Here is a 12,584-nt window from a genome sequence, read left to right as displayed (position 1 = left end):
CACTGCCAGGCACCTGGCGGCTTGTCCTGAGCTGGAACAGAGCAGATGCCTGTATGGTACCCTGGAGGTCTGGGTTCCAGGGGGGGCTTGGTACCCACTGGCTATTGCTAGATGAAGGTCCCTACTGGACTTTGAACGAGAAGGCAGAACTCAGCCAAGAACACAGAAAGAAGAAAGCCTCTAGCAGTTAAATCCAGCATCATAACACAAGCCCATCAGCGCTCTCACTCATGACCCACAGACGGATCTCAGGTCCTCCTTCTGCACCCACTCGCTCTTGGTTTGCACACATTTCTAACAACCTTATCATATGCTTTTCCAGGTAAGAGTGGACTAGAAGCAGAAATGATTTTTTTTTTTAAAAGGAAGTAACTGACAACCCCTCCACCAAGAAGTTTAAGAAAAGGAGTCTGGGGCCATTTAGTACATCAACAAACAGCCCTGTGGGGGGAAGGCAGTGGTGCTCCAGGGCGTCAGGGTGTCACAGCAGCAGCATCAGGTGGGAGCCCACTGGCGAGCTGTTCCAGCCCCGGCCCTGTCACATGCTGGTGGGTGACTCTGGGCAGGTTTCTTCCCCTCTCTGAGCCTTAGTGTTCCCATCTGTAAGACGGGGATGATACTGGGGCCTACTGCTCAGGGCTGTTTTAAGGACTAAAGGAGACAAGTCATTTAAAAAGCCTTCAATAAAAGGGTAATCATTATTACAATTAATTGTTGCAATGACCCAAGTCACCAGGAAAAGGATTAAATTCTTTCTCATTTATACTTTAAGGTTGCAAGGCATTGTGTGTGCGATGCATCTTGGAAAGATTTCCACTGAACACAGGAATGTCCTTAAAGGGGGAGGTGAGCTGCCCCCAGCAGAGAAAGCCCCCTGTGGTCTAAAGGAGTGGGTCCTGGAGGGCCATGTGTCCCCCAGGGTTATTCCTGCCCCAGGAGGCCAACTGGGGCCAGCCCAGGAAGTGATGAAAGGCCACATCGAGGGGAACAGGCTCGCGGACACAAACAGCATGTTCCTTGTGCTCTTGAGATTTAAAAATAAACTGAAAGCAGACACAGTTTAAAAATAATGAACAGGGCAGAGGACACTCATTTGCTGTGTCCTCCTCCCGTCATTCGTTAAACCGCAGTGTGAAAACCGAACGACAGCCAGGGCTGCAGCTTGCAGACGGCGGGAGCAGGAGCTGGTGGGGGCCGCCCCAGCAGGGCTGGTGGCCCCCAGTGGGGGAAGCTCCCAAGGGACCCACTTGGCTGCACCGAGAGTGATGGACAGAGGCCCAGTTTAGCTGTGTGGAAAAGGTCTTTTTTCCCTTTTTTGCAGCATTTGGAGTTCTCAGCAGGGCTCCAGATATGAAAGCCACATACAGTGCGCCTGTCTGGGACTCCTGGCATCACTTCCCCTCCTCAACAGCAGCTGCTCTGCACAGCTGAGTCCTCCCCACCTCCTGAGTACGGGGTGGAGGGCTCCACGAGCCCCACACCACCTGGCAAGGACGGCACACAGAGGGCACCCCTCAGGTCTGGGGGGACCCCTGGGGAAGACCCCCCAGCTTGCATTCTAGAGCGCAGGGCAGGAGGGCAGACCTGGCAGGCTCTGAGGACTCCGTGCACAGTTGTCGGCACAGAAGGTCTGTGAGCATCAGAACCAACGCCCACTGGTGTGGTGTCCCCTTTCTTCACCCAGCGTGAGGGAAAGGTCACCTTTGGTTTCCAGGGGCCACTGTGGAGGGGGTGTTTGCTGGACTGGAGTAGAGGCAAGAGTGACGGGGAAGCAGATCCGGGCCTGGGATGCTGGGGCCGAGAGGGGATGGCCCTGTGGGCAGGTGGCCAGTGAGCAGCAGGACGTGACGGCCAAAGGCTTGCTGGCCCTACAAGTGCTGGACAGATGCCTGACTGGACTTCCGGCCACAGGGGGAGCTCAGACCGAGGGAGCAAGCTGGTGGTTCTGTGCATGTGAACGGCAGAGGGCAGGGCCCTGTAGGGCACCATCCTGGGCCCTGGCGGTGGAAATGCTGGCTGAGCCAGGGCGCCCAGGCGGATATAAAACCGTCAAGATTCAGGGACTGGAATCCAAAAACATTTTCACACATTCATGGGTACCAAAGGCTCTGAGCACATTAAAATCTTACCCCCTGCAAGCTTTTGGTCCTCATGGGAAATAAAAACAGAACCACAGTCCGGGACTCCACCGATGAGCCTGCTTGCCGTGCTGGGGACCGTGGTCAGTCTGGCCGCTTGTTGCCCACTGTGATGGGCCGAACTGTGTCCCCCAAATTCATATACTGAAGTCCTAACTCCAGCACCTCAGAATGTGACTGTATTTGGAGATGTGGCCTTTAAAGAGGTGATTAAGTTAAAATGAGGTCACTAGGGTGGGCCCGAATCCAGAGTGACTGGGGTCCTTATAAGAGGAGGCAATCAGGACACAGACACACACAGAGGGACGACCATGTGAGGACACAGGGAGGAGACGGTGTCTACATGCCAAGGAGGAACCAGCCCTGCCCACACCTGGATCTCGGCCGTCCACCCTCCAGGACTGGAAGAAAGTCAGTGTTGTTCAAGCTGCCCGTCATGATACTTGTGACAGCTGCCTGAGCTGACTGACACACTCACACAACCAGGCCTCCCCAAGGTGGACAGGTCAGCACCAAGGACCCTTGGGAGAAGGGGACACCTTCCTGGCCACACCCAGATGACTGGGGGAAACAAGGCTTCTCTCCCAGGACGGATGCCCAGCACAGGAGCCCGAATCCTGCCTGGGCCATTTCCCAGCCAGAGCTGATGACTGGACACTTCTGGGGTGGCGTCGAGCACCCAGCAGAGCTGGTCACCAGCATCATAATGGCACGTGGCCCTTGTGCCCCAGGAGACCACACAAGCCACGCAGCAGCCACGTGACCCACGTCACGACCACGTGGAAACACCACTCTGGGACTGGCCGCCAGACGCCCCTCTGTGTCCCATCTCTGGCAGGGCGGTTGTGTGTGTTTTCAACCTGGTGCTGTAACCAGCTCCCAGCAGAACCTGCAGACCCGCCCCCCGCCCCCCGGAGCCCACCCTCCCCGGACCCTGGTCATCCCAGGAGAAGCCTATTTGTTTCTCAGCTTTATTGAGGCATAATTGACAAATAAAACCATAAGACATTTAAGGTGTGCATCATGACGGCTTGCTATACTATTACACATTGTGAAAGGACCCCTCCCATCTAGTTAATTAACACATCCATCGCCTCACATATTTATCTCTTTTTTTGGTGAGAACATTTAAGTTCTATTCTCTCAGCGTATTTCAGTGACACAATACAGTGTCATCAACTAGAGTCACCATGTTACAGATTTTTTTGTTTTTAATTAACAAAATGTGCTGGTCACTGGGAAACCCGGGGGACCCTGGAAAACCTCTCTGCATGGCACGCCCCGTGGGAGCAGCTGCGCAGCCTGTAGCCTGGAGGACCTCACCCTCCAGCAGGATGCTGGAACCTGTGATCTTTCCAGAGGACAGATCGGCAGGTGGGCCTCCAAGGCCAGGAAAGTCAACGCACTTGCTAAGAAAGTTCATCTTGACCCCAGACAACACGGCGAGCCCAGGACCCTCGCCCCACCAGGAGACGCAGTCCTTGCGCACCCACCCTGGGCCCGGGGCCTGGGAAGATCTCCCAGTGCAGGAAGCTCTGTGACTTAAGCTCCGCGCTCGCTGTGGTGCTTCTTCCCCATCTATTCGAGGGGACAGGCTGACGTCCAGCTGGGCTGCTGAGGTCTGCGCCCTGGGACCCCAAGATCCCACTCCAGGCTGAAACCCCAGAGGAGCTCCCATCCACGTGCCCCAGGAGACCAGACACACAACGCGCTCCAAGGATAAGACGGAAACAACCCGAATGTCCCTCCACAGGAGAACGGAAAAAAAATTGTGACACACTTATACAAAGCAAGCAAAATGGACCAGGAATACTCACTTGTGACCACACAGCACACAGAGGTTGCAAAAGGTCACGTGCAAGTGTTTCTGCAACTTCTCTGTAACTCCAAAATGATGAGAAATAAGAAAGGACACAACGGGAACATTAGTCATGTAACATCTGTCAAGAAGCCAAAGGAGCTGCATTTGTTTGTGGATTCATCCATATATGGTAAAAGCATAAAAACACGCCTGAGAGCATCAGCAGCGTGGAAACCCTCCGGGAAGCAGGGCGAATGGAGGCTCGGGACGGCAGGCAGGGGCTCGCGCGCTGGGACTTTCAGCTCTTAAATGGGAAGCAGAGAGGGCCAGGTGTCACCACCTGATAAAGTGGGGATCGGTTCTGTTCTTCTGGCTGGTTCCCCTGTTTAATCTTCCACAATCATTAATCAAAGTTTTAATTAACCATCAGGCGAGAGTCCCTCCCTGCTCCAAGAGCTAAGTGGCTTGGCAGAGCCTAACCCAGCCCGAGGCCCGCTGATCCAGCACTCCCTGGGGGCCGGCTCTGCGCTCCACGCACATCCTCCTGCCTGGGAGGCTGGCACCGCGATGCCAGATGGGAGAACCGAGAACAGGAGCATAAGGGACTTGCCAGGGCCCTGTGGCTGGTGAAGTGTCAGAGTCGGGGGAGTCCCACCGCTGTGCCCGCGTTCCAACCACCACGCGGCTTGGAGTCCCTGTGGTCAGACGGGTCACTCCCGGACCCCCCCACCCCCACCCCGAGGAAGCCGGGAGCACCTTTCACAGGGGACTGTTTACAGACCAGGGCATCCAGCTTCACGTGGGAGAGATCCACCTGCCTCTGTGTAAAACAAAACACCCAAACCAAACAGAGAGAAGCAGCTGCTCACTGACGCTGGAGGAGAAACAAGCGACACGTCCTCATCGATTGGGGAGGAGGAGCCGGTGACCGGAAAGAAGAAGGGAAAAGATGGAGAGGGGTTGGGGAGCCAGCAAGGTCACCCTGAAGAGACTGCTGCCTGGAGCTGAGCTCCCCAGACCTCGGGTGCTCCGTGCAGACCCAGTGAGTACGGCTGCCGTCGGGGCTGAGTCAGCGCACCAAACAGAGTCCGAGGAAGGGCTTCCCAGGCAGGGAACAGCATACACTAAGGCAGAGTGACATCAGAGTGAGCGCCCCCGCAGTCGGGGAGAGCAGAGCAGAAGGCAGGGCATGCCCCAGGACTGACTCCCTCACTTCCCCCTGAGCTGATGAAGGAAAAACCAGCCCAGCCTGCCCACTGGCGCCAGCTGGAAGGTGCTCCTGCAGGACGGGCACTGGCTGTGCTGCTGATGGTGGGACCCCAATGCTGGGGTGGGGCTGCACTGGAAAGAGGCTGCAAGGCCGCATGCAGGGCAGGGCTGAGGGCGGGCGGCCCAGCGGCGGCAGGCCTCAGAGCCGAAGCACATGCTCTTAGCGGTTCATGTCAGAGACTGACCCTAGAGGGGACACTTCTGTCCCCCTCTCCAAAAGAGCCTCCATGAGCCAGCCTGCCGGACCAGCAAGGCTGGTCCACACAGTGGCCACCTGGATGGACCAGCAGCCAGGCCCTGTTCCCGAGGGGCCTCGCTCTTAGGAGTACACACTGGGGATGAATTCTTACGTTTCTGGGTCAAAGTGTCACCTTCTTGCACACCCCTACACTCCCAGCCTCGTGGGACCACGCACCAGGTCTCTTCCCAGCAGCCCCACTCTGCCCTTCGGGGACCTGCCCTTCAGGGCGGGCTGCTGGCTCCAGAGGCAGATGGAAGCCTCAGAGCAGGGGCCACCTCTGCCCTCTCGCAGGAGCCCCAAGCGAAAACCGAGCACCTCTCTGCCTGTGGGGGGCAGGAGTGATGAGGGTTCCCCTCACAGTGGGATGCTCTCTCCCTCTGCTCCAGGAGAAGGGGGTCGAGGATGCCACGAGGCGACATCCGGCCATTCTTGGGGCCCAGCTTCCTCCCTTCTCCAGTGGGAGATGGGCAGACGTGAGCCCCGGGGGCTGACCACTCTCACAGGGGAGGGGCAGCAGGAGGGCTCAGGTGAGAGCCTGCACGAGCGAGAAGGGAACCCAAGGCCGAGGCTTGCTGGGGCTCAGTTTTCACTCAGCAGACAGGGCACCTTCTACAGTCAGTGGGGCTGGCATCGCAGCTCTCAGGCCAGGTCGGGGTGTGGGGGGGGCTTCTCACTACACTTGCGGTTTAGTCCCAGCTCTTCTCCCCCCAGCACCCCCAAAGCCCTACTGTGCGCCCCACCTTGGGGGTCCGGTTCCCCACCCACAGGAGCTATGCCAGAGTCACCAACATGCAGCTGAGGCTCGCCCAACATGCATGGATGGGACCATCTCGTGACTTCTCAGGGACTGCTGTGGGCCCAGATTCACAGACAGGGAAACGGAGGTTTAGGAGGCAGAGAAACTGCTGGTGCCCCCGCCCGGGGTCAAGAATTCCTGAGCATCTTCCTGGGCCAGGCCTCTGAACCCACCGTGCTCCCTGAATCCATCAGTCCCTCAGAGCCCGGACCAGCCTCCCAACTGTCCCACAGCCCCGGGTCTACCCCAGCCTCCCTCCCCACTGTCCCACAGCCCTGGGTCTGCCTCAGGGCCTGGGGGGGCGGGTCAGCCACCTCTCTGCCCAGCTCAGCCCAGGCCTGGCCAGCAAAGGGGGGCTCGCCAGGATCAGGGTTATGCAAGAGAGGCCGTCCTGTCCCTCTAGGGGACAGCTGGATGCTGCTAACCCAGAGCCCTGAGTGGGCCTCGTTCAAGGGCCCCTGCAGAGACGGCGGAACAGGACTCAGTGGGCGAGGGCTCTGTCCACACCATCCCTGGCCGTGGTTCTCAGTGTCCCCCACCCCAGAGGGCCACTCTGGCCTTCAGGTTCCAACCGGGAGGTGTGAGGGTCCGCCCACTCTGTATCCTAGGGTTGGGGCGAGGAGCCCACCGCAGGACAGGGCTGGCAAGCGGCTCCCAGATCGCAGAGCATCCTGAAGGCCTCCCCCACCCCATGTCCATGAAACCCTCCCCCACGCTCAGTCCCATGAGCGCTGAACGCTGGCTCCCTCACTTCCCTGGAAGCAGCAAAGCCATAAAAACACACACTCCACAGACAGGTCAATAAACCACAACAAAGGGCCTCCTCCCTGGGCTCTCTGACAGCGGAATGTTACCACGGTTCCCCTGGTAACGGAGCACGTCCTCAGCGTCTGCGGACCTCTAGTAGAAGCGCCCCTGCCCCGCCCTCCTTGGCGAATCTGCTGGATCTGGGTGACTCCAGACCCAGGAGTGCGGGGGGAGGGGAGAAAGTTCACCCTATAAGGCAGGACAGGGCCTTCCTGTCCGGCTTCTGGGTGCGCCCACTGGTCACCCCTCGGGTCCCCTCCCTCCTGGGGAAGGGGCTTTCCCACGAGGCGGGAGGCGGGACAAAAGCCACCAGGAGCCGCCCTGTATCTTAAGTGCGGCTGGAGACCTTCCGCTTGACCGGCCCTTTAAGTGACTCTCCGCCGCATTCACTCCAATAGGCGGGCATCCACAGCCCGCCACCGCCAGCGCAGCCCAGAGACCAGCCGCGCAGCCGCGAGCCCTTTAATAGACTCTCTGCCGTATTCACCTCAATAGGCGGGCACTACACGCCACCGCCTGGCCTCCGGCGGCCTTCGTGCTCCCTCCTTCCGCAAGAACCGCCCTTCCCCGCGTGGAGGCGGCTGAGGACCGGCTCATGGCAGTCACGGAGCCAGCGAAGGAAGGGACAAAGGCGCTGCCTCTGCCTGCTGGCCTGCGGAGGACTGGGAGGCCTCACCCTCTCCTGGCTCAGAATCGCGTCTGCTGGGGCCTGGCCCATCCCGCAGGCCATCCCTCCCTCTGCCCTCCCGGGGACTTGCCTGTCTCAGACGGCAGAGCTGGTCTCCACCTGGGAAGCAAACTCCCCTGGCCTTGGACAAGGAAAGTGACTGGTCACAAGGAGCAGCCTGGCCAGCAGCCTGTGGGATGGGGTGTCCCCAGATCCCTTCCTTGCGCTCTCATTAAACCTTGTAAAAATCTGTATCAAGAGTTGTGGAGCCTCACCTTTCAGCCCTTCAGCCCTTCAGCCCTTCAGCCCTTCAGCCCTTCAGCCCAGCCCGGGTCAGAGGGCCCAGGCCATTCAGGCCACTCTGTTTGCCAAATAAAATATTAGGCATTCCTCCCAGGTAAGCCACTCTGCCTGTTCCCCTTCTAATTCGGGAACAACAGGACCCCTGGGAAGGGTGGCAAGCTGGGTCCTTCGCATCCTAGGATGGGAGGGGAGGAGGTGGTCGGGTCTCCTGCCTGCCAGTGCTGGTGAAGCTGGAGATTGGGGATGGGAGACGCAGGATGGGCCATCCCGTCTCAAGCCACTGACTTCCCCTGGGTGAAGACAATGCCATGGCTTCACATGAGCAGAGCACCTCCTGTGTGTCCAGCCCCGGGAACAGAGCCCTGAGCAGACAGTCAGGCAACAAGTGAACGATGACCACTTGTGTGAACGGTGCCCGCCATGGGCCTGACTCTGGTCCAGCTGCTTCCTCCATATTCAATCATTCAATTAAACAAATACAGGAGAGAGAGAATTTCACATACGGATCAATGCACCTAAGAAAACAAAACACAGCCACTTAGAATGGGCACCTTAGCCAGGTGCAGAGGGTCTCTTGGAGAAGTGACATCTGACCTGAGATCTGAATTAGCATCCTGGGCAGAGGGTACATCGAGTGCAAAGGCCCCAGGGTAAGGAGAGCCGGGCCTAGGGCTGGAGGCCTGTGAGCATGAGTGAGGAGGTGGGGTGAGCTGACAGTGGCTGGCAGGGACCTGGATGCCCAGGACCTTGTGGGGCATGGAAGGAGTCTGGGCTTATTCTGAGGTCAGTGTGAATCCTGAAGGCCTCTAAGCGGATGAGTTACATGATGTGGTTTATATTTTTAAAGATCATGCTGGCTGCTGGCTAGAGAAGGACTGGAGGAGGCAAGAATGGAGAGCCTGTTTTGGATGGCTAGTGTGGTCCTCCAGGCAGGAGCGGGTGGCAGCTGGAGGAGAGCGGAGGCCGGGCCTGGAGAGAAGAGTGGATGTGAGGTAAGCGTGGGAGGCTAAGCAGAGCACTGGCTCTGAGATTTGCAACAAAGGCCCAGTGGGTCTCCTGGATCCCTTAGAGCTGGTCAGCCAGGCGCATGTCCTGAGCACTGGGGACTGTCTCACTGGCTGGATGACCTAGATAACCTTGGCAATTCTCTGATGGCTGGATGGTTCCAAGGTCCCTCCTGATGGTCATCAAGCCCTCCCTGCCTCCTCCCACGTCCCGCGGGTCTCTGATCCTGGTTGCAGGGTTTCCTTCCTTGGGGGTCGCTGAAGCACTTCCAGGCTGCCCCACATCTTGGTCCTGCAACATTCCTTTACTGTGGATGGCTTATTCCCCAACTACCTCGCTGGACAAGGAACTCTAAGCTGGGGTCAATGTTGTGTCCTGCCCCCCAGGCCCATCCCAAGCCTTGGCTTTCAATTGGGCAGGTCCTGACCACACAGCTGGTGCCCACTCCCCTCAGCGTAGGTGCCAGCACAGGCCAACTCCACACCCACGTGCACACGTTCCCAGGGGTCCTGGCTCGGAGCACCTGTGATGCTGGGAGAACACCAGGACCCAAAGTCCAAGTTCTCTGTGCTTGACTGCACTCCCCTCCTGGAGAAGTCTCAGCATCTGCTCACACATCCCCCCACGAGCAGAGGCACAGGGAAGGTCACGAGCCAGCCGAGGCTGGAGGCAGACCCTGAGAGCTCATCCTCTGGTCTAAGTCCTGTTTCCTTGATCTGCAGGTTCCGTAGCCATGGGGCAGACCTGGCACTGAGAGCAATAGTGTTCCTTGGTGACGGCTGGGAGTGGCAAAAGAACCTCCCAGGGCAGCACTGTCCTTCTGCACCAACCAACGTCTGGCCCCAACACACGACAGTACCCACCCGGGCTCCCCTGCCACCCAGCGAGCAGCCAGGCAGTTCCACCTCCCTGATCCGTGGAGCCCATGGTGGGAACTGCACCTCAGGCTTCCTTCATGTCAAAATGACTGGCATCTTTGTTTCACACACTGTGCACTGCTGTGGCTTGGTTCTCTACGGCCCTCTGTCCTGGCGGCATAGCTTCAAGAGCGTCAGGCTCCCTCGTATAACTGTGAGCTGGGTCTGCATGGTTTCTCAGCTGCCACGAACACCTGCCCCTTGAACAATGAATGCGAATGGGGCGGGGCAAGTTTCCATCACCTTGGTGAGTTCTCCTCCTGTAGGCTCTGTGTGCACACGCACGGGTGCGCACGGCCTTAACCACGGAATGAGCAGAAAGCACAAGTCCCCAAAACACAGCTGCCAGAGACACCCAAGTGTCTGCAAACCAGTGGCTTGTCAAAGACTTTCTCTTCTCTCCCCCAAGCGCAGCATGTCAGATTACTCTCACAGCTCGGGAAGCTTCGAGGAAGAGAGATTTAAACTGATCCTGGACGTTCTTAGCACATAAGGACCATGGCGGGGGGCGGGGGGGGGGGGGGGGGGCACAGCATTCGTAAAGAGCCAGGAGCAGACCTTCCAAGACTTAACCGATTCATGGCCCAACTCGGGGTGGCTGGACCCCCAGGGCCAAGGAAGGAGAGGACCTTCCACTTGGCGTCCAGGAGGCTCTGTCCGGGGTTCCACATCTGCACAGCAGCCTCCCCATGACAAGGGCCCAGGACTTGGGTCGGAGGGCCCTCCCTTGGCTCGTCTGCTGTGTCATCTTTTCTAAACACAGCCTGGCAAGGCAGGGCCCACAGACGCGCTCAGTGCCCGCCTCCCCGGCGTCCCGGGCCCTGCCCCACACACGTGCGGGCGGACAATAAGATCTGCAGATCTGGAGCTTGAAGCCCGAGGGGAGCCGTCACACACCCCTGAACGAATGGCCTGCTGCCTGCAAAGCCGTCAAGTTCAAGGAGCGGCTAGGCCCCCCAGTTAAAAACGCTGCCGCAGATCACTCAGCCCGCTGCTGTTGAGGGCGGGGTTTCTGCTGTCTGGGACCTGGATCCACTCAGTGCACACAGATCCAAGGGCGGACGGGTCCAATCTGAGGGCTGTGCCCACATCCCCTGCCTGTGATGCCTTGCGCCTGCCCCTGGCCTGGGAGCTGCCCCCTGGGGGACGATCACAGAGGTCTGCCTGTAAAGGGCACCTTGAAGGGACTCAGGCAGACAGATAGACACACATAAATTATTTATTGTGTAGACAGAATAGCAAGTTAGTAAAACCCCAGGATGGCAAAAGAGCAGAAATCCAACCAGCTGCTCCAGCAAGGCCAGGCCTGGCCCAGCCCAAGGATGGGTGGGGGCAGGAGGGACCTGTCCACACCCCCAGGAGCCTCTCAAAATCCTAACTCAGGCTGGCTTCTGACAGCACACAGCCCAGCGATGGGGGAGGGGATGGGGGCGGTGCCCAGGGAGTCCAGGCTGCAGGTGGCCCCCAAGGGCTGCTGATAGCCCCCCCACGTCCCACCCATCCCCTAACTCCCAGGAGTCCTCGAGTGCACAAGGCCCTCCTGTAGACTCATGTCCCCAGATCAATTCCTGGGGCTCCATATCTTTCGGGGACCAGTCGCCTAGAGATGCAGGCTGTGGGGCTGTGTGAAGACAAGGGTCCTTCCCTCAGCCCAGACAGCCCCTCACTCTGTGGCCCCAGACAGCCCCCCTCAGAACCAAGCCCAGAGCTGGGACGCCAGACACCGGATCCCAGACCCGGATCCAGACGCAGCACGCACCCCACTGCACACTCCGCCCCTTCTAGACCCCCAGGTCGGCTGAGCTGGGAGCACAGACCTGGCTGTTCCAGGCAGCTGGACCCAGCCACCTTCCCTCCGGGTCCCCACTCCTTCAAACCCCACCAAGTGGGGAGCCCAGCTGCGCGCGCGCCGCTCCCCGCACCCGGGCCCCGCCCGCGCCTGGAACCGTCCTCGCGCCACCCCGGGGCTCCCGGGAGCGATGGGCAGGGACGGGCTTCCCCAGCGCCGACCACTGTCGGCGTCCGCGGGGCTGCGCCCCAGTCCCTAAGGTCCGGGGGCCTGCGGCACGGGGCGCCGCCCGACCCCCGCAGCCGGCAGCCGGCGGCCCACTGGACGCTCCGGGCCCTCTCGGCCCCGCCGCAGCCCCTCCGGCCCCCTCTCCAGGTTCCTCCTGGGCCCCTCTCCGCCCCCTCCCCCGCCTCCTCTCTGGGACCCCTCCCCGCCCGCCGCGCCCCTACCGTGCGGCGAGCTCGGGGCGCCGGCCCGGCCGGGCGCGCAGGGGCTCAGCTGGCGGCACAGCCCGGCTGCAGGAAATGCCAGAAGACTGATCCAACCGCGTTCGCGGAGGGAGGGAGTGGGCAGGCGGGAGGAGGGAGAAGATGGGGGGAGGGAGGAGGGCGCGGCGGTCGCAAAACCCGGGCGGGATCTGCCGCGCTGGAGCGGGCGCACCCGGGACCCCAGTCCCTGCCTGGCGCTCGGCCTTTCCTCGCCCCCCTCTCCCTGACACACTGAGGCTCACGCCCACCCCGGCCTGGACGCCACTCAGAAAATGGGCAGGAGGCTGGGCCACATGGGTGGTGTCAAGTGGGGTCAGCCTGAGGGGAGCAGGGGGGGTCTCGCATTTAGGGGTGCAGGGGAGT

At 59.9% G+C, this 12,584-nt stretch overlaps 1 protein-coding gene across 2 annotated transcripts in view; it reads right to left on the bottom strand.

The window, feature by feature from the left end:
* The window catches only part of OSBPL5 (oxysterol binding protein like 5), a 72,914-nt gene extending 60,618 nt beyond the window's left edge, over positions 1–12,296 (bottom strand). The window contains exons 1-2 of one of the 2 annotated variants that reach the window (XM_046643788.1): positions 4,809–4,858; positions 3,956–4,016 (exon numbers count right to left, since the gene is read on the bottom strand). In XM_046643788.1, the coding sequence (XP_046499744.1) occupies positions 3,956–4,016; positions 4,809–4,843 (96 nt within the window). In that variant the 5' untranslated portion in view covers positions 4,844–4,858. Of the gene's footprint in view, positions 1–3,955; positions 4,017–4,808; positions 4,859–12,182 lie in introns of those variants that run through there. The other variant, XM_046643790.1, reaches the window with a different exon arrangement.
* Between the last annotated feature and the right edge of the window lie 288 nt (positions 12,297–12,584).

Source organism: Equus quagga, chromosome 17 (assembly GCF_021613505.1).
Source record: "Equus quagga isolate Etosha38 chromosome 17, UCLA_HA_Equagga_1.0, whole genome shotgun sequence".
In the NCBI taxonomy this organism is placed as follows: Eukaryota; Metazoa; Chordata; class Mammalia; order Perissodactyla; family Equidae; genus Equus; species Equus quagga.
The sequence above is the reverse complement of the archived record's forward strand: the minus strand, read 5'-3'. Positions and strand labels throughout refer to the sequence as shown.